We start from the raw sequence: 23,736 nt of genomic DNA, 5'->3' as shown, positions 1-23,736 counted from the left end.
TTCCACTCAACCAGCCTTAATCAATACAATACATAAATTTAAATTACAAATATTTACACTACACTTAAAAGGTTCTCCAGCAATATTCTTCACTACACATTTATTTAAATTTAGATAAATCTATAAGGTAAAGTAGTAACTTAATTTATGAGCTAATTTAATTCAATGAATTATAATTAATTTAATATTTGAAATAGCTAGTAAAATGATGAAAATTTAATTTAATATAACCTTACTAGGACTATGTTACAGGGAGAATACATATATTTCTATTTCCATAATGAGAATATTAATTTAATTGCCATTAGAGGCTTTGTAAATCTATTTAGAGAAATTAATGATAATAATAATAAGAATGGACAGATGTTAGTTTCATTATAAGTAACAAATATTAATCAGCAATTCATCTGTTAAGTAAGAATTTATGTAATTTTGACCTAAATGAAGTTATTGTCCAACAACCCCTTATATCACTCGGAAGCGAGTTCCAATTTCTAGCAACTGAAACTGTATAGGATGAAGAATATAAAGATGTCTTGTGGTAGGGTATAATGAGTAAATTGTTATGATGAGATCTTGTACTTAGCTGATGATATGCGGATAAATTTTGAAAACGAGAAGCCAAATAGATTGGGGTAGCGGTGCGCAGAATTTGAAATAAGAGAACAAGAGAATGCAGGGCTCGTCGATCGCTTAGCCTTAGCCAAGACAGAGTTTGGAAAGACGGTTATCTCATAGCAAAATTTAATTTCACATTAGCGATCCAAGATCTAGGGTACTATATACGAAGGTGTATAAAATTACAGTCGTGTTTATCTGGATTAATTAAATAATTTTATAAATTGAATACGACGTTAAATAAAGGTGGCAATATTTTAATAAAATATGTAGGCCTATATAAAAATATATATTTATTCCTAATTAAACGATGATAAGTTTTATTAAACATTTTCAGTGTAAATAATTTTAAAATTATTACTTCTTACGTTAAACGTGAAAGAGTGATTGACATAGAGAAGGCGTTCGGCTATACACTTCTCTTATTTCGTCACAGAGCAAAGCTTAAAAAAAATCAGGAGCCAATGCAAACTTACTACTGCATTGCAGACTACAGACCTCTTCTTAGTATTTGCATTATGCTCACAAGGATGGGATTATCTTTGTAGTTAAGCTCTTTGTTTGGACAGCAGCTCGGCACATGCTTCTTGGCAAAGACAGCAATGTTTAAACTACATCCAATATACTCAGTTAAAACATTTACGTCTGGTAGAAATACCAATATCGCTCAAAATATGAAAGGGCAACGGTGGAATATTTAGCAGAGGTGTAGTTTGAACTTATGCCATAGTCACTTGTACATGAATACAGGAATTCACAACGTTTTGAATGTCCAGGTGAAAAAATAAATGAGCATGAGATTTTTCTGGATCATATGAGGACCATTTCTTAAATAATGCACACTTTGGAGAACTGTAAAATGGATGAAGCAACACCAATGAAAATTACGTCAGTTGTAGTTGAAGGCTTGCTAAACAAGCACGTGTGTTTCTTTCCTCCATAGCATACTCTGTGTTTAGTAGTAGTAGTATTAGTAGATTTATTTCTATTGGCAGAGTTAATGCCATAAAGACTTCTCTTCCACTCAACCAGTATTAGAACAATAGCAAATACAAAAATGACAGAAATACAGGAAAAATATACAATTAATAATAATAATAATAATAATAATAATAATAATAATAATAATAATAATAATAACGATTAGGGAAAATACGGAAATTTTACTTGAAGCAAGTAAAGAGATAGGTTTGGAAGTAAATCCCGAAAAGACAAAGTATATGACTATGTCTCGTGACCAGAATATAGTACGAAATGTAAATATAAAAATTGGAAATTTATCCTTTGAAGAGGTGGAAAAATTCAAATATCTGGGAGCAACAGTAACAAATATAAATGATACTCGGGAGGAAATTAAACACAGAATAAATATGGGAAATGCCTGTTATAATTCGGTTGAGAAGCTTTTATCATCCAGTCTGCTGTCAAAAAATATGAAAGTTAGAATTTATAAAACAGTTATGTTACCGGTTGTTCTTTATGGTTGTGAAACTTGGATTCTCACTTTGAGAGAGGAACATAGGTTAAGGGTGTTTGAGAATAAAGTGCTTAGAAAAATATTTGGGGCTAAGAGGGATGGAGAAAGTTACATAACACAGAACTGCACGCATTGTATTCTTCACCTGACATAATTAGGAACATTAAATCCAGACGTTTGAGATGGGCAGGGCATGTAGTACGTATGGCCGAATCCAAAAATGCATATAGAGTGTTAGTTGGGAGGCCGGAGGATAAAAGACCTTTGGGGAGGCCGAGACGTAGATGGGAAGATAATATTAAAATGGATTTGAGGGAGGTGGGATATGATGGGATTAATCTTGCTCAGGATAGGGACCAATGGCGGGCTTATGTGAGGGCGGCAATGAACCTCCGGGTTCCTTAAAAGCCAGTAAATAATAATAATCATCATCATCATCTTCCTAACAAGTATTAGGCCAAGTGGCCTGTTACGGTCTCAAACTAGAATTTTCAGTCCATCTCTTCTTTGGACGGCCTAGAGATCTTTTGCCATATGGATGGTAATGAAGCAGTGCTTTTGGAATTCTGCATCGATTCATTCGTTCGAGATGATCCTTCCACTGAAGTTGATATTTGCTGATGAACTGCATAATGGGTTCTATTTGAAGTTCTTGCATTAGGTCCTCATTTTTTTTATGATCCCAGCGAGTATATCCAGCTGTTGCTCTCATAAACCTCATCTCACTTGCTGTTATTCTACTGACATCTTTATTCTTCACAGTCCACGCTTCGCTACCATAGCTTAATACTGGCTGTGCTAAGGTTTTATACAAGCCTATTCTTGTGTGTCTTTCTACTAGTGAGGGTTTCATGATTTTATTAATGATCCCCATTGTTTTGTTATATTTACATATTTTTTCAGCAATATCTACTTCATCATAAGGTGATAGTGTATAGCCAAGATAAGTGAAGGTATTTACTCTTTCTATTATTTTATTATTCAAACAGATTTTGCTTGGTACAGGGAATTTCCCACAAAATGACATGATTTTCGATTTTTCAATATTAATTTCCATGTTATATTTTTCACTGACCTTATTTAAATTGTGTACTGAATATTGTAAATCATCTTCAGTTGATGCCATGATAACTAAATCATCAGCGAAAAGTAAAGCATCAAGCTGCAAATTTCGATTAATTGCAATAAATCCATATCGTGTCTGTCGCCAATCTTGAATGATTCTATTTATATATATAATAAACAGAAGTGGTGAAAGGCCACAGCCTTGTCGTACTCCACTATAAATGGGTCGCCACTGTGAAAGTTTATTGTTGCTTCGAATTGCTATGATGGTTGTTTTATATATATTGTAAATATTTTGTATAATCTGTTGAGGTACTTGATCATCTGCCAAAATCTGAAGTAATTTATTCCGATTGACTTTATCAAAAGCCTTTTTAAAGTCAATGAATGCCATATGCGTTTCTAAATTAAATTCTCTATGTTTCTCAACCAGTAATTTCAGTGCGAAATATCCATCACAACAGGATCTTCCTCGACGAAAACCATTTTGTTCCTCACTGATAATATTGTCGTAATGCTTATTGAGTTTGTTTTTCAAAATATTTGCATAAATTTTATATCCTGCGTTCAATAAACTTATTCCTCTATAATTATCCGTAATTTTCAAATCTCCTCTCTTATGTATAGGAATTACAATAGATTTAGTCCAGCTTTCGGGAAATCCTTGTCCCTCCCAAATCAAATTTAAAAATCTCAAAAATCTCTGTAGAATTTTATGGCTAGCATATTTAAATAATTCACTATTTATTAAATCTTCTCCTGGAGATTTATTGTTTTTCAATTTAGCCAAGACTCTTTGTAGTTCATCCATAGAAATTGACTCCAATAAAGGATTAGTTGAAAATGGAAGCGTGAGAGATTGTGTTGATGTAGGCCATAGTTGTTGAAAATACTGTAACCATATAATAATAATAATAATAATAATAATAATAATAATAATAATAATAAAATGAAAACAAGTTTAGTTATATATAATTCTGAGAATCAAATTATAGTAATTTAAATCGAAATAATTGTTAAAATAATAAAGAAAATTTATATTTTAAAAATAAAAATCATATATTAGAAAAAAATTATATTTTAGGAAAGCTTACAGTCTAAGCAGCCTACTTGACAACCGGGTTTTGAAATTAGTAAATGTCTGACAGCCCCCAATGACGAGAAATTGAAACGGCGAATGGTGAAGAGTATCAGGAAGTGTTATGATTGTGTATACTCAATGTACCGGTGATCTGAGATCGAATATTTAGGTTATGGTTGGACCATAAATATAAAGACGAGACGACAGATAACTTTGGGTTGAGATGTGCAGAATTTGAAATAGAAGAGAAAGACAGTGCAAAATTCTGCGATCTTTGAGCCGGAACCAAGATAAGGATTCGAAAAATGGTGAAATCTGATCGTATCGTCGGACATTGCACACATATCTTATGAACACGTTGTAGGCAACGAGAGCTAGAAATGGAGCTTACAAATGTCTCGAGTATTATGACAATTGAAGATTGCATATCGAATCATTATAAGGTAAAACCCCCACAGAAATCCACAGTGATTTGAGTGCAGTTTGTGGTGAATTACAGTGGGTCGTAGTACAGTTTCTCTTTGAGCTATTCGTTTTCATGATGATCGTGTCAGCATAGACCAGGAAGCCCGAAAACATCAACAGATGAACAAAGTGTGAAACTTATGGCGGATGCTCTTGAAGAAGATCGTCGAGGGACGTGTGAAGGAACTTTCAGAAGCTATGGGGATTCCACTAACTTCAGAATTCAGCATTTTGACAAATGATTTGAAGAAGAGACGAATTTCTGCGCGAAAGGTCTCTCACTGTTTGACTGCTGAACAGAAACAGAAACGCCTGAACATTGCAAACTTGCGGAAACATAGATTCGACGTTGAAGGTCAAGCATTTTTTCTAGAATTGTCGCTATTCATGAAACACGGATTAGACACTTCGAACCAAAGTTGAAATCACAGTCAAATGAGTTTTTCCACGTAAAGATTCGATCTTAATGTACGATCTTTGATCTTAAATCGTCACGGGGCTCGAGACGTGTGTAGGCTCCATTTCTAACACATTCTAACAATAGCAGTTTCGTTCTTTAATTCACATGAACAAATGTAACAATGTAAAATTCCTTTACAGAACGAAAAGTTAGATTAGCAGTTAAAATGTCCATTGCAAAATGTCCACAGCACAAAAGTCCACATTGTCATGACGTTCATATGAAATAAATGTCCACAACGAAAATGTCCACCTTGATTTAATAACCAGCATTTAAATGTCCAGAAAATATACAAAATTAGGCTACATTCTATTGAAATTTATCTGTTTAGTGGTTATTCAACAAATTCCCTGTGCATTTTCAGATCTTCTAACTATTTCTTCAATACACCTTATGTAGGTGCTGAGAACTTCCATCCTTAAGAAGAATAACCGTGTGTTCCAGATCAGTATTTGCCACGCCTCTTGCCTTACATATGTGCCTGTCTGCACACCACCAATACAGTTTTTCCCCATTTTTGCTTCTAGAATGAAAGTGGTAGGCCTATACATAACTGTTGTTCACTAATACATTTTTCTTTTACTGTGATAGTATTACTTCAGCCATACTGAAAATTTGTAATGGATTGCTAAGTAACAGCTTTGTCTTATTAAAATATCAACTTGTAGATTATGAAATGTCTTGCTAAGCAACAATTTTGAAGTAATGTTTGCAGATACACTTTAAGTCTCGTGAACATTTCAGATTATGGAATTTTTATATGGACAGTTTAGTTGTGGATCTTTATTTATGGACATTTGAGGACTTTTATTTAAGCACATTTCAGTTATGGACATTTCTGTTGTGGACTTCTATTTACGTGGGCTTTTTGAAATGGACATTTTAACCTGGAAGCAAAAATTACATTTGTTCGGATCAAATTTCTGCACATTTACGGGACGAAACTAAAATTCTTTCAATTACTTATTATCATAATACACTGCTCTCTTAAATTGATTGAGAATATTGGGAAATAAATCAATAGCTTTCCCTAAACACGCTATGAAAGGTTTCATATAAAACTATTTTTATCCAGGAAATGAAGTAAACACGAACAAAATTGTACTCAACTTTTTAATGTCTCAAAAAATAACACCCTGAAATTAATAACGCAACTTACGGTTCACTATGTATAAAGGAATGGAACATAATCGTGACCAACTTCTAAATGAACTCCCTGTATAAAAGGGCCTGAAAATATATCATACTAGTGGCTTGTGCAGCAAATGAGGCAAACTAAGTTCATTAGACGTTCAAATAAACATTTTTCAGATTTATTTTCAATGAAGAATACCAGACATTCTGAAAGTTATTTGCTTCCATAATAATGAAAGATACTCTCTCTCGAGCCAATACTGAAGAGAACCACGCATATAAATATCTACACCACACCGTCATTAAATATGTGAAAAAGACCCAACCCCACTTGATTAATAACTATAAAAATATTTGATTTTTAATAATATTATTATCTTACGTAAGTTTCATAGCTTTCAGTAACATATACTATATTCCCGCCACTCAGTAAAATATAGAAATAAAAATCTAATTTAAGTTATTCTCTACATCTACTTAAATAACCACAAAACGTTTCACTTTCATATCATCAATATAGCATTAATATGTATAATTAATGAAAAATAGTCACATCACGGTATTAACTAAAATAATATTTCATTTCTAATAGTAATAATGTCATCAAACCACCTCAAGTTTTGTAGTTTTTAATATCCAATACACAGCTGTACCCAGGAAATTACACACCACAGAATCGAACCTGTAAATTATTTTTAGTAAGTTAAGTTTTTAATACCCAATTTAATTTGAGTTCTAAATATGTCAGCATTCTTGCAGATCATGGCCTTCGTGTAATATTGTTTACTGTAGTGTGTGTTTTGTTTTATTCTGAAATGCAACACGGCCAACTTGATGCTCGCTTCGCTTCTCCTGAATGCAATTAGCTAATTCTCAAAACTGACGACAGATGGATTTTGAAAAATAGGAAAAATTATGTAGGAAAATTGAAATTTCACTGAAAACTACTATTTTTCCGAAAGACTTTGGGTTCCAAGCTTCAAAATGAGGGGCCATTTATTAAAATCCGTTCAGCCGTTTTCCCGTAATTTCAATTTCCAATTAAAATTATATATATATATATATATATATATATATATATATATATATATATATATATATCTCTTACATAGCATACTGTCTGTATGTGATAATTACTGGAACTCACCGTTGAGGTGTAGAAGGGCGCCTGGTCGGCCCCCAGGGCGGGGAAGTAGGCGGCCATGCCGTCCGTGTAGGGCGCGCTGTACATTGATAGCGCCGGGATGCCGGCAGCCCCTGCCGCCGCGACGCCGACGCCGGCGCTAGCTAGCCTCTGGTAACTGAGCAGGTCGTACTGGCACGAGCAGACCGTCTGCCCCGTCAGCGGGTCCGTGAAGAGCGGCCGTCCTGTATCACAGCATCGGGTGGCGCCCACCGGGGCACCGTTACTTGGGGGGCTGCCCCCCGAACTCAGGGGGCTCCGCACCGCCGTCGGCTGCTGACAGCCGCTAGAGACGGCCGTCGTGCTGCTGCAAGGGGTGCCTCCACCCCCTCCGGGGGGTGCGACAGACGTAGATGAAGGCGGGGGTGAATTCTCGGCAGTCGGTGCGGACAACTGAAATAAGCAACAAATTATTTTAAATGTATTTTAAAGCAGTTAATCATTTTTAAGCTCACTCTTCACTTACTTGCTATATAAAATACAAGATGGGGCAAAGAAACGAAAGATTTTAATTTTTGCTGTTGGTAGTACATAGATTACGAGGCGCGTCCATAAAGTAACTTTACCACTCGTCCCACAGCTAGCAAACATATGTTGCGTGTACGTGATAGAGTACTGTCCTGGCATGGCGCATGCGCTAGCGGAACTTCCCGAGTGCTCTCAGTAGCTTCATTGCATTGGTTGAAGATGGACGCTCCTATAGACTTGGCATAGCTGACGATCAATTTCAATCGGCGCTATGCTCTGTGCATTCGAAAACTTTATCACTGACCGCACTTCACACGCGGCGGGAGCTGGGATAGGAGCGTCCATCTTCAACCAATGCAACGAAGCTACTGAGAGCACTCGGGAAGTTCCGCTAGCGCATGCGCCATGCCAGGACATTACTCTATCACGTACACGCAGTCGCTTCGCGCAACATATGGTTTGCTAGCTGTGGGACGAGTGGGAAAGTTACTTATGGATGCGCCTCATATTTTAGAAGGCTTAATTGCATTGTCATTGTTTAGGCTGCTATTACACTATCAAAGTTCTTTGACAAACATTATGATAAATTATTTTATCAAAGATATTTGATAAAAGGTAGGATTTGCGGTATATTACACTACATAAAATCTTTTATAAAATATTTTATCAAAGATAACATAAAATTAGGAACAAAAGCGCACCTAAAACTTGTTCCACAACAGTTAACACGTGTTCCGTGGATTTATTGATGCTAATATTTAAGCGTTAAGTTTATGATTTGTTGATACTAATATTTAGACCTACGCGTTAAGTTTACGATATGTTAATACTGATATTTACGCGTTAAGTTTATGATTTGTTGATACTAATATTTACGCGTAAAATTTATAACACCATTAATGGAGAACAGTATTATGCAGAGAAGAAGAAGAAGAAGAAGAAGAAGATGGCAGAGCTAGCCGTCGAAAGCTTGGAAGCTAATCTCCAACTCACCTGGCTGAAAGCCCAAGAAGAGTTATTCTAGTATTATGCTTGTTTAGCTACAATTAGTTCAATTATTACATAAACATTTTACCGAAAAAGAAACAGAAAAAGAAACGCATGTGGTTTAAACCGTGGATTACAAAACGTGATAAGAGAGATATCCATCAGAACTTATTGAAAGAGCTGCAATGCGAGGACTTAAAAAGTTATACAAATTATTATTATAAAATATTATTATATAATATTAATATTATATCGTACAAATTATTTATTTACAACATTTAATTTCCTTCACGTTCCGATATCAGAATTTTTGTAATAGCAACAGTCCAGTTATTTTTGCGTTCCGCCATATTTGTTTCAAGGTGTAGAAATCTTTTATCAAAGATAATAAGATGTACTTACATTTTATAAAAAAATCTTTTATCAAAGAAACTTTTATAAAAGAAAACCCATTACAATGTCATATATTTTATAAAAGATTTTTGTCAAAGAACTTTGATAGTGTAATAGTAGCCTTAGTCTGATTGATGGAATTTATTAAACATGGAGCAAGCATTGAACAGGTGAGCAACGAGGATTTGCTGTGAAATCTTATTATCTAAATCAGTGGTCGTAAGCACTCGTTGAAATGGCTGTCGAGTAAGGAGTGTATCGGAATATGCACCGTCGTGCAAAAAGGAAAGGGAGAAAGCAGCCTAGCTTTTGCGGGCTATCAGTACCTGTAGACGAAGATACTATTTGCTGCAACTTTAAACATTATCATGTCGTAGCTACTATGATAGTCAATCAATCGTGCTGTAATTTTTAGGATGTGTAGATAAATATCTAAGAAAAACATACAAAAAAATTCGAAATCAAAATCTTTTTTGGAAAGTTAGAAAGAAATACTAACTTCGAAGTGACCTGCTGAAAATAAACATTGACACCCTCAAAAGTTGGTAAGCGGCAAACATTTTTATGTTTTACTTTAGATGGGGGTCAAAGTGAGAGAAATGTTCAGAAAGAATGACAATTAGTTTTAAAAGTGGTTGCTATTCAAAATCTTTCCTAGTTTCCGTGTTACGGCGAGTTAAACAAAGGAGTAGTTTCGTCTGGCGGACTTCCGTATGCAGAGTGACTAAACTTTTTTCTGTTAGAACTGCGGATTCTCATAGAAATCATCGCAGTGATTTGAAAATTGTTTTCGAAATGTTTCCATTTCTTGAAGTTTTCAAGTTAATCGTGAGTTTTGAAATTTAATAAAAATAGTTATATTACATAAATAACATTTATGCTGTTTACTGATTAAACACTAGTACGATATACTTTTAAATTTAAAAAAAAATATGAAAAAAATATAATAATAGTTTTTATATTTATTATTGGTAATACTGTCAATATTATTATTATTATTATTATTATTATTATTATTATTATTATTATTATTATTATTATTATTATTATTATTATAATCGGTACTACTAATATAGGGCAGAGCGAATTCCTAGTACTACATCCATCATAATGAAATATTACCACGCTAACCTCGGCAAGGTATATTTAAGTACACCAGTTGACTATGCTGAGGCTTGCTGTATACCAAAGTTTCATACAGGCAACTGCACATGTCGTTAACTAGTGATTGCATAAGTTATATCAGTGATGTCAACTGATGCCCATAGGAGCAAGCGCGCGCTTTAGAGCCCAGAAGAGCCTGAGCGCTTTACAGCGGAAAGGAAAGAGACAGACGAAAGAGGTAGTATATACCGCTTGGTCGAGCTAAATACAGGGATGGCCAGCACTGATTCAATGGATAAAGGGAAGAGAACTTATTAAAACTGTATCCATGTTAATTTTTAGATTTGTCTGAGAAGTATAAGTGCATTATAAGAATGTAAGTTTTAATTTTAATGCTCATTTTTCACAAGTTTTCTTTTTTATTCAAAAGGAATATTTTCTCAACTTTTTTACAGAAAAGTGAAATTTTCAGATAAGTTTGTTTACTAGCCTTACAGGTACTAACACATTGTTTTCGTAAATCTAATACATCGTAAATACGTATTACTGAAGATAGTGTATTAAAATGTTTGAAAATATTCGCATGGAAAATGTCTGTAAGGAAATGAATTAACAAAGCAAATACTGTTACATCACAAGCAAAAGATATGTGCCTATGTGTTGGTAAAACGTCAGCTCTATAGCTTCAGCAGATTTCGAGATAATTTAATATTCTGATTACAGAAAGTTGCGCACCAATACCACCTAAATGCATAATGCGATAAGAGTTTTATTATGTAATATTAGTTACAGTTAAAACATACCTAGACAACTTTGCTTTGTACTATAATATTGTTTTGATTACTTTTATAAAGCTAAAGATAGGCTACCATCAATATCAATTTCAACTTATGATGTCATATTCAGTGTCTTTCTTTGGGATAACACTTTCTTTATTAATGATGTGTTTAATTCACTTAGTACAGTATAGTTGTAGTTATTATAGAATTTGTGTGAATATTCCTTCTTTACTCTTTATTATTTTATTAACGTTTAAAACACAACTGCAATATTAGGCTAAGAAATAGGTGTTAGTACTTTTGTTTTACAGACAATATAGATAATAACAAACAGAAAGAAGCCATATAAAAATAACGACATAAAATTTCACGTTCCGTCTGAAGTTTGTGCACCACTGTTTTCTTAATCCAACAGGCTGCTTATTCCTCCTAGCATACCTAGCGCTTAATACCCGCGCATGACGTCAAGGTCAGAAAAATGCGCTTGCTTTGACTTCACTGAGTTATATGAATATGAGAATGAAATGGCCGGAATTATATTAATACTAACATGCAAAAACGGGAGAACCACGAGAAAAATTCTAACTTCGAAACTTGTTCACCACAATTTCACTATGAACTTTTCAGTAAAAAATTCCAGGTTTGATCGGGACTCGAACTCGGACTACTTGTGTCCCAGACTGATGGTCTAGGCATACAGTCACAGCAGGGATGTACTATATACGAGTTTGTTGTAGAATAGATCAGAGAGTCGAACCTATGTCACGTACGTTGGAAATTGTCTGTGTGTACCAATTTTTTGGACAGCCTATGATGTTATCTATGCGTCATGTAATAGAGTTCTCCGGCCCAAGCATTGCCTGCTCCAGTATCGTATTTGCATCTGTATGGATTCGTGTTTTATGGTATTTCATGTAGATTGCTACAAAATTGATTGTGCTCACTGTAAAAGAAACAAAAGAAATAATTGGGGAGGCAGGGTGGAAAATTGATACAATATATACATAATAATCCAAACAACAAGCAACAAATAACGATTACAAAAAACAACATTATTAGTTGAAGAAATTGATGTTGTCAATCTATAAATTGAAATATTGTTAATAAACAGATTTGACCGCTATGTATAAATATGAAACGAATTTTCGACTTTATTATTTTATTGCTGCAGTACCATTAAAACCCTGTTGTTGTGTTTTATTGATATAAAATGTAATAACTGGTAGTTGGGCTTCAGCACGTGAGCACAATCTATTTTTTAAACACACAGAAACCAACAGAATAGCACAGAAACTATCTAACAAGGTATTTCTTATTTCTTAACAATGCTGAAATAATTTTATAGTAGATATACACGCCGTCAAGTTTATAGCAGGTTGAAGCAGAATATTTTTTACAGGGTTGAGACCACGGTCTTGAATATAAATGCTGTCTATATGTAGTACAGTACATGCATATGTCTTCTCTTTTGATAATTTTATGTTTTGTGTTGTTTAAACTTATCCCCACTTTCTTCTCTATTGTTACAGTTAAGCACAAAAAGAACAGTTTGAAAGATGATTGATAATAATAACGAGAATATTTGTAAATACTTAGAACAAGAAATAGATTAGATTAGATTGGATTAGAATAGACTAGAATAAATTAGTTTAAAAATGATTGATAATAATGAGTATATTTGTAAATGCTTAGAACAAGAGATAGGAATAAATTAGATTAGATTAGATTAGATTAAGTTAGATTAAAAGTGATTGCTACTAATAATGAGAATATTTGTAAATGCTTAGAACAAGAAATAGGAATAAATTAGATTACATTAGTTTAACATGATTGATAACGAGAATATTTGTAAATGCTTAGAACAAGAAATAGGAGTAAGTTAAATTAGATTAGAATAGAATAGATTAATTTAAAAAGGAATTAATAATAATAAGAATATTTGTAAATGCTTAGAACAAGAAATAGGAATAAATTAGATTAGAGTAGAATAAATTAGAAATAGGAATAAATTAGATTAATAATGATTGATAATAACGAAAATATTTGTAAATGCTTAGAACAATAAATAGGAATAAATTGCATTAGATTAGAATAGATTAAATTACTTTAAAATGATTGATAACAACGAGAATATTTTTGTAAATTTTTAGAACAAGAAATAGGAATGGATTAGATTAGAATAGATTAGAATACTTTAAAATGATTGATAGTAACGAGAATATTTTTATAAATGCTTAGAACAAGAAATAGGAATACATTAGATTAGTTTAGACGAGGTTAGATTGGTTTAAAAATGATTGATGATAATAACGAGAATATTTGTAAATGCTTAGAACAAGAAATAGGAATAAATTGGATTAGATTAGAATAGATTAGATTACTTTAAAATGATTGATAATAATGAGAGTATTTTAGTAAAATTTTAGAACAAGAAATATGAATAAATTACATTAGATTAGAATGGAGTAGCTTACTTTAAAAATGATAGATAATAACGAGAATATTTTTATAAATTTTTAGAACAAGAAATGGCGATAAATTAGATTAGATTAGATTAGATTAGATTAGATTAGATTAGATTAGATTACTTAAGGTGATTCATAATAACGAGAATATTTTTGTAAACTTTTAGAACAAGAAATAAGAATAAATTAAATTAGATTAGATTAGAATAGATTAGATTACTTTAAAATGATTGATAGTAACGAGAATATTATTGTGAATGCTTAGAACAACAAATAGCTATAAATTAGATTAGATTAGAAGAGATTAGATTAGTTTAAAATGATTGATGATAATGATAACGAGAATATTTGTAAATGCTTAGAAGAGGAAGTAGGAATAAATTAGATTAGATTAGATTAGATTAGGATGGATTAGATTAGTTTAGAAATGATTGATAATAACGAGAATATTTGTAAATGCTTAGAACAAGAAATGGGAAGTAACTTTCTAATCTATAAAGTTGAAGACATACATTGTTGCTTTCTGACATAAAAGGTTGAAAAGTTAAAAATGTTTTAATATTTTGATCTAGAAACCTGATGTGATACAATAAGCAAGTATGTTATTTCATAAAATTCGTTAAACAATCATAATATTGTGTTAGTGTCGAAGTTTCAAGTCAGTAACAGTCTGAAAAAGTTAATATGATACAACCGCTGTAATATTCAAACGATATACTAACAAAATATGTAATATTATGATTAGACAAAATTTAAGTCACATAACAATCGCAATTTTCTGGTCCGATTATATAGTGTCATTTCGGTGGATGAACAAGTAGTACTGTGCGAAATACACTCAGTGCTGGATTTGAAGATTCGACGTCCTAGGCGAATGGGAGGCAATTTACGTACAATATATCTAATAAACAGAGGAAAATTTACGTACATGTGAAAAGGTAAACAGCCCCCTTTGAGGTAATTCACATCTTCCCGAAATGTTCGGGCTATACTAAAATTTATATTTTTAGCCTTAAATGTTCAGGCTAAGTCATAATTACAGTACTCCAGAAGAGCAAGAAATGTAATATTAGACGATAATACAATAAAAAACCTGTTACAATATTACAATCCAACAAAGTTCACGCGATTATTATACAAATACAATATTCTAAATAGTCTGTAAATATTTTAGTGTTACAATATGTAGACTAATATTTCGATCTGATGAAATTCAATTGTTTTATAATATTTCAATCTGAAATGTTCACTCTATACTGTAACTGAATTAATCAATATGAAATGTTCAGTTTATGCTATAGCGTGGCATTTCAGGATAGCAATAAAAGTAATATTTGAGTTTGAAATCTTTAGGCTATCCTACAATGAAATTGTACACTGCAATTTGAGAACGTTCATGAGATATAGCAACAATTGGTATATCTAGGTTTATTCTTAAGTCATACAACATGTATTATTCCAGTCTGACAACATTAAAATGATATAATATCAATATTTCAGTCTGAAATGTTCGGTCAGTTCAGTACTACATTTCTAACATTTCAATCTGAAATGTTCAGGCTGCACTACAATTGTAATATTCAAATGTATGGTAAAAATGTAATATTTTAATCTTTAATCTTTACATGACAATATAATATTGTAATATTCCAATCTTGCAGCAAAGTTCAAGCGATACAAACACTCGAATATTTCAGCCTGATAATGATTCAATCGATAGGGCTACTAGAAATCTAATAATCCAGTTCTACAACATAATTAAAGGTGTAAAATGGTGTTCCCTGAGAATACAATGTTAAGATAGTACAATTTGATATTTTATCCTACTTAAATTCTTTTCGAATATATTTTTGTTCTTACATTAAGTATAAAATTGAGATCCGGAATCCAAGAGGGGCCCAAGTCCATTACATCAAACTTTTGGGAAACTGAAAAAATGTTTGCTGTTGCTACAAAATGGCTCTGACTAATTACATTTTTTTCTTTTCCTCGTAAGTATATCTCCATTACATCTTTTCATATCCATGGCAACAAGCTTCTACTAATTATTTTGCATGAGAAATAAATTTTCCAAGTGATTAAATATTGGGCCCCTCTTGGATTCCGGAACCTTTACATACAAGTTTACAGCCATATTGAGTAGTTTTGAAGGTTACTGTGTGGTATTTACAAACAGTAATGTAAATGACAAGTAATCACTTTGATTTACAATACTTTTATTTGTTGCACAATACACATTAACATGTTAATCGCCCTCAGAATCGAACAAGTTTTCTGCTGACTGCAGTGATCCTATGTAAGAGACTAAGTCCTTTCTTAGATGATTTTTGATTGTGTTAAAGTCTCGAATTTTGACAGCCTTCACTGGACAGGGCTTTGTGTATAAAGGTACATTGGGAAGATCCGGCTTAGAATTTGGCTTAATTAATCTGAAGTAATCAAACACAATATTTGACATTGTTCCTGAAACTGCAATCTCATTCTCACGAGTTTTACTGTAGGTAAAAATTTATACTCAGTTATTTTGAATTTTCTCCATTTTTATTGCTGTCATTTTGAAATACTGAAGGAAGTGATTCTTTTAATCACGAAATTCTTATCTTATGCTTATGCTATCAGCAGATGATTCGTTGTCTGAAGCTGAAGCCATTTTCAGAAAACTGATGTAGAACGCTCCTGCTGCCATCTAGCGACAAACTTCCGCCACTGCCCAATGTAGTACAAGAGAGGCCAAGTGCCTGGAGTTGGGTCTCTCTTTAGTTCCGATAGATATTTCACATCACTTTAGCATGGTTAAATGTTGGAGTTGGGCCTCTATTTTTGATATACAGATTCCCAGTAACGAAATCAATGCAATCGTGTATCTATATATGCGTAAATCACTTCGTGATTTAAGACGGCGCTTATTCCGTTGGATCCCGGCCAACTAGTCACTCATAACGAGTGCACCTCAGCACATGTGTGGACTTCAGTTCTACGTTCATAGACATCTATGACGTAGTGCAGAGGGCGGCCACTAGAGGGAACCCAAGAGTTGGAACTTAATCTGAGACGATTCTGTCCGGCGCCGGGGTGGGTATCCGGTGTGGCTTAGTGGATAAAGCATCAGCATGTAGAGCTGAAAACCCGGGTTCAAATCCCGGCGCAGGAGAGAAATTTTCTCCCTTCCATTACTCTTCCATCAAATCGTGTATCTAACTCGATTTCGATATAAAATGGAGTTGTATGTATGTATGTATTTATTTACACTGCAAGTGGGCAAGCACCCGGTGGCAGTGGTATATACAATATAAACAATACACAATAAAATGATAAGCAATATACAATACAATTTACAATACACAATACAATTTTACAACACATATACAATTTTATACACAATACAATAAGAATACACAATACAATTTAACACAATAATAATAAAACATAAATAAAATACCTAATTTTACAATACAACCTACATAATTATGTATAGACCCTACATAAGTTTCAATAGTCTTTCACTTTACTCTCATCTCATTCCCTGTAGTGGCACTATGACGCATTTCACTGATACTTTAGCACACATTTCACTGACACTCTGTAACACATTTCACTGACACTCTGTAACACATTTCACTGACACTATAGAACACATTTCATTGAAGCTATAAATTATCACTGATCGGAACTGTTCACTGCACTGTAAAACCATAACTTCACTGACTCACCTCCCTTCACTGATACAACAGTTCAAATAAGTCGAATAATTACATCCTTATGCATACTTATAAACAGAACTACATTTAAACTGAACATTTCTTGCCTAAGGCCCTCTTACACGCTATTTTTAAATAATTTACAATTCAAACCAAGGAAGTAAACTCGTCAGGCTAGATAAATACATGTCACCTTAAAAAATTAACTGTTGAATGTCACCTTAATTTTAATTTTCACTTTATACACAACTCTTTAAATTATTCTTGAATCTCCTTAAGGAAGGACAGCTCTCAAAGACCGCTGCAGGTAGGTCATTCCAATCATTTATAGTTCTATTTAAAAATGAGAATTTACCTACATCCGTTGGACCCCTCTTGGATTCCGGGTCTCAATTTAATAAACCACTTCAATTTTATTTCATTTCCAGTGCTCAGAAATTTCATCAACGTAGTAGGCTACGTCATACGTCCCCATAACCACATAGCGGAGCAGTTGAATCGTTTAACCAATGCCATGAGAAAATTTAGTAGCGTATATACGAGTAGGTAGCGCGGATGGGATTTCAATTTTGTGTGTCAACACATGGTAAACTAGAAACGAGGCTCTCTCATACACTCCACCCCTTCCCTATTCATTTACAAATGCAACTATCTGCACAACTACCCCAGTGAGATGAGTAACGGCAAACAGTTTAGCCCTATTAACCGCAGCATCTATGCGAGATAGAGAGAGAACAGCAGCAAATGCATGGCGATATATCACATGTAGTGCAGTTAACAAAACCGACTCAACAGCATTTGCAGAATTTGATTAGTATAGATTGTAGTTTGATATCCCCTGTTGAATGAAATTTGTGGCGCTGTTAGCTACAGTAAGTGCATCTCTGTATATAATAGAACTAAACTAGGAAATAATTTGATGTGATGTCTCCAATGGCATCGACATGTCGGAAACTCACTTCAGCTGTTTATTGTATGTGTTCAAGCCGGTATTTCTGAAGGCACTTCCCGTGTAAAATTGATTTTAGCTGTTTAAAAACAGATTTCAAAGTGAAACACGGTCCTCAAAGGAAAGAAAGATCCTGGAGTGCTTTGTGCTCACAAGTGTTTCCTGCGTGTAGACTTACAGCCGGTTTAATGAGATTCTAAAAGTATTTATGCCAGAGTCGTGCAAGAGCAGAATATGCTCTTTATGAGCTCATTCACTTCGCGCTTTCTTCTTTTCCTTGTTTCCGCTTTCCTCTTTTGAGCTGAACATTATTAGCTTATTCTTTGAATAATTATTGTCAATTATGCAATGTTTCGCGAGATATATCAACAAGACGGCGTACTTCTTACTGCAAGTCTATCCCTGAGACCAAAATAGTATTAGCATTTTTTTTTCGTTCGTTTGTTTACTTTCACCGCTGTAATTATTATTGTTGAAATGTTTCCTGATCTTGTGAAATGAATCAGTCAATTAGTCCACTGCGAAATGTCCATTGCAAAAATGTTCATCATCATTAATGTCCAGTATCAAAAATGTTCTCAGTCATTAGATGGCTACTATCTTAAATGTCCAGTATTACAAATGTTCCCAGTCATTAGATGGTCATTATCTTAAATGTCCAGTACCAAAAATGTTCCCAGTCATTAGATGGTCATTACCTTAAATGTCTAGTACAAAAAATGTTCCCAGTCATTAGATGTCATTATCTTAAATGTACAGTATCCAAAATGTTCCCAGTGATTATATGGCCATTATCTTAAATATCCAATATCAAAAATGTTCCCAGTCATTAGATGACCATTATCTTAAATGTCCAGTATCAAAAATGTTCCCAGTTATTAGATTACCATTGTCTTAGATGTCCAGTATCAAAAATGTTCCCAGTCATTAGATGTCCGTTATCTTAAATATCCAGTATCAAAAATGTTCCCGTCATTATATGGTCATTATCTTAAATGTCCAGTTTCAAAATGTTCCCAGTCATTAGATGGCCATTATCTTAAATCTTAAATCTAGACTGTGACTATAAATTAAGATTTTATAATAGTATTAAGTTTTTTGACTTGTTCCATATTCTAGCTGTAAGCATGTATGAATACCATGGAATGTTAATAAATACAATACAATAAATGTACAGTACCAAAAATGTTCCCAGTCATTATATGACCATTATCTTAAATGTCCAGTTTCAAAAATGTTCCCAGTCATTAGATGGTCACTATCTTAAATGTCCGGTATCAAAAATGTTTCCAGTCATTAGATGGTCATTATCTTAAATATCCAGTACCAAAAATGTTCCCAGTCATTAGATGGTCATTATCTTAAATGTTCAGCACCAAAAATGTCCCCAGTTCTTAGATGGTCATTACCTTAAATGTCGTGTACCAGAAATGTTCCCAGTCATTAGATGGCCATTATTTTAAATGTCCAGTATCAAAAATGTTCCCAGTCATTAGATGGCCATTATCTTAAATGTCCAGTATCAAAAATGTTCCCAGTCATTAGATGGCCATTATCTTAAATGTACAGTACCAAAGAAGTTCCCAGTCATTATATGACCATTATCTTAAATGTCCAGTATCAAAAATGTTCCCAGACATTAGGTGGTCATTATCTTAAATGTCCAGTATCAAAAATGTTTCCAGTCATTAGATGGTCATTATCTTAAATATCCAGTACCAAAAATGTTCCCAGTCATTAGATGGTCATTATCTTAAATGACCAGTATCAAAAATGTTCCCAGTCATTAGATGGCCATCATAAAAATGTCTGGAGTTATTACATGTACGGTATCATGAATATCCAGAACAATGCTTGTTAAATGTAAATTAATAATTTAACGATGAAACGTGATTTAAATTTACAATATTCTGTAGCCAATTTTATTTTCTAATTTTCTCAGCTCCAGAATCAGCATGCAGCAGAAAGTGCGTACATATATGAAAGTGCCCGCAGATATTGTTTCACATTACTATTATCCTTATATCGACTTTATCAGAATACTGTCTCTTCAATTCGTAGTTTATTTGTTAATTCCCTTCTTATTTACGGGATTCCTTACGTTGTGACCATTGTCAATTTGGATTAGGCTATGGTATTCTTTGTCTCATTAATCTGTACCATCTATTGAAGATTGTTAATGTCCCTCTCAGAATTTTGTCGGCCGCAGTGGTCTAACGGTTACCGTTTGATCGACATTCGATGTTTGAAACTTGGGTAATGGGGATGGAATCTGAATGCCGATAATATCCTTTTAAGTAGAAGCAGAGAGCTCATGTTGTGGATTTACAGAATGGAAGAGAAACCATCTCTGATAAAATGCTGCGATTAAAATTTGTAATTTCTCGCCCACGTTCGGTATATATATATATATATATATATATATATAATTTGAACTGGTAATGGAAATTACAGGAAAACGGCTGAACGGTTATTAATGAATGGCCCTTCATTTTGAAGCTTGACATCCAAGGATTTTCAGAAAAATAGTAACTTTCAGTGAAGCGTTAGTCTTCCTACATAATTTTCCAATTTTCCAAAATCCATCTTTCGTCAGTTTTGAGAACTAATTGCATTTCATCAGTCGGCCGTGATTTCAGAATAAAATAAAACACACACTACAATAAACAATAGGCTATTACACGAAGGCCATGACCTGCAAGATTGCTGACATATTTAGAGTTAAAATTCAATTGGATATTAAAAACTCAAGACTTGCTAAAATAATTTACAGGTCTGATTTTGCGGCGTGTAATTTTCTGAGTACAGCTGTGTATTGGATATTAAAATCTACAAAACTAGAGGTGGTTTGACGACATTATTACTATTAGAAATGAAATATTATTATAGTTAATGCCATGATGTGACTATTTTCATTAATTATACATATTAATGCTGTATTGATGATATGAAAGTGAAACGTTTTTGGGTTATATAAGGTTAAATAGATGCAGAGAATATCTTAAATTAGATCTTCATTTCTATAATTTACGAGTGGTGGCTATTTTACAAATGAACTTACAAAACTTACGTAAGAAAATAATATTGTTATTAAAAATAAAATATTTTCATAGTTATTAATCAAGTGGGCTTGGGTCTTTTTCATAAACTTATTGGCGGTGTGGTGTATATACTTATATGCGTCATTCTCTTCAGTATTGCCTCGAGAGAGGGCAAAAATTACAGTTGCTAAGGAAAGACCAAAAGGTATTACTTACTGATAAAATAAGAGGCCTACAAAATTTTGTAGTCTCCCAATCATTTCAGCAAGATCTCTTAGCAGGATAAAATGATTTTACCCTCTACATTTCAAGCTCTCCATGCAGCAGCTATACCAAGATGCTATGTCTATTATTCGAAAACATAGCAAACCTGACTTTTTTTTAACTTTCAGCTACAATCCACAATGACCTGAAATAGTTACTGCTTTACTCCCACATGAAAAACCCACTGATCGTCCTGAAATTGTTACTTGCGTTTTCGTATTGAAACTCAAAAACTGAAGGTGGATAAGTTTCAGAAAAAGTATTTAGCATAAAAAACATTCAGAGGGAGTATGTTTCATTATTATGGAAACAAATAAATTTCAAAATGTCTGGTATTCTTCATTGAAAATAAATCTGAAAAATTTGTATTTGAACGTCTAATGAACTTAGTTTGCAGCATTTGCTGCACAAGCCACTAGTCATCTATAGTTTAAATCGTCTTTACATAAAATATTGCTACTACAACATTCATGTCCTAGGTGAGATTTGAACTCAAGATCGTGATTCCAGTGCAACGTCAAACGATAAGATTGTCGAACTGTGAAATATAAGGTAATCAATTTCTGATGAAGACATACAAGCTCAGAATGGGGCAACATTTTAGTATCCCTGTCAGATGGTTACCCTTTATACCATCGAGCAACTTGCCTTCTACCCTCCCCTTTCCCCGTAAAGCACCACGAATCTGACCACACCTCTAACAACGGTTTTCTGTTACTGGGTCTGAAGGTACTAAATCTTAACAAAACTGTCATGGCCCCCTTTATCACAATTTAATTTATAATTGATGGACGACCGGGGCCACGCCCCTGTCACAAGTGCTGCCCTCTAACGTGTATTTCCATTATAATAATTTTCTTCAATGCAAATTGAGTTAAGCATGATAATGTAACGTCTGTATTACCATAGCAACACAGACATTTGAACATCTGCACACCTTTCAGTTTTTTTTTTTTTTTTGCGTTGTTGTTTGGCTTCTCTAATGACCTCCCTAATATGGGTGTTAATCTAGTGCCTTCATCTTGACAGCACTTTGACAAAGTTCACAAAAACTTGTATTACTACCCAAATTACATGGAAACATGACTTGTTTTGTAGGGTGGTCTCAAAAGAAATCTACCCTTTTTATTCTTCTTGTGTTTTAATTTGTGCAGTTTGTGTGTAACAAATTAAAACAGCTTGCTAATAATAATAATAATAATAATAATAATACTTAATGGCTTTTAAGGAACCCGGAGGTTCATTGCCGCCATCACATAAGCCCACCATTGGTCCCTATCCTGAGCAAGATTAATCCATTCTCTATCATCATATCCCACTTCCCTCAAATCCATTTTAATATTATCTTCCCATCTACGTCTCGGCCTCCCTAAAGGTCTTTTTCCCTCCGGCCTCCCAACTAACACTCTATATGCATTTCTGGATTCGCCCATATGTGCTACATGTCCTGCCCATCTCAAACGTCTGGATTTAATGTACCTAATTATGTCAGGTGAAGAATACAATGCGTGCAGTTCTGTTTTGTGTAACTTTCTCCATTCTCCTGTAACTTCATCTCTCTTAGCCCCAAATATTTTCCTAAGCACCTTATTCTCAAACATCCTTAACCTATGTTCCTCTCTCAAAGTGAGAGTCCAAGTTTTACAACCATAAAGAACAACCGGTAATATAACTGGTTTATAAATTCTGACTTTCAAATGTTTTGACAGCAGACTGGATGCTAAAAGTTTCTCAACCGAATAATAACAGGCATTTCTCATATTTATTCTGTGTTTAATTTCCTCCCGAGTATCATTTATATTTGTTACTGTTGCTCCAAGATATTTTAACTTCTCCACCTCTTTAAAAGATAAATTTCCAATTTTTATATTTCCATTTCGTACAATATTTTGGTCACGAGACATAATCATAAACTTATTTTTTTCGGGATTTACTTCCAAACCTATTTCTTTACTTGCTTCCAGTAAAATTCCCGTGTTTTCTCAAATCGTTTGTGGATTTTCTCCTAACATATTCACGTCATCCACATAGACAAGCAGCTGATGTAACCCGTTCAATTCCAAACCCTCTCTGTTATCCTGGACTTTCCTAATGGCCTACTCTAG

At 33.5% G+C, this 23,736-nt stretch overlaps 1 protein-coding gene across 1 annotated transcript in view; it reads right to left on the bottom strand.

Moving 5' to 3' along the window:
- The window catches only part of mirr (iroquois-class homeodomain protein mirror), a 359,729-nt gene that overhangs the window by 211,983 nt on the left and 124,010 nt on the right, over positions 1-23,736 (bottom strand). The window contains exon 2 of the mRNA XM_069845095.1: positions 7,448-7,876. Within this exon, the coding sequence (XP_069701196.1) occupies positions 7,448-7,876 (429 nt within the window). The remainder of the gene's footprint in view (positions 1-7,447; positions 7,877-23,736) is intronic.

This window comes from Periplaneta americana, chromosome 14, assembly GCF_040183065.1.
Source record: "Periplaneta americana isolate PAMFEO1 chromosome 14, P.americana_PAMFEO1_priV1, whole genome shotgun sequence".
Lineage (NCBI taxonomy): Eukaryota > Metazoa > Arthropoda > Insecta > Blattodea > Blattidae > Periplaneta > Periplaneta americana.
Note: the sequence above shows the minus strand (reverse complement) of the source record. Positions and strands in the feature narration are given on the sequence as shown.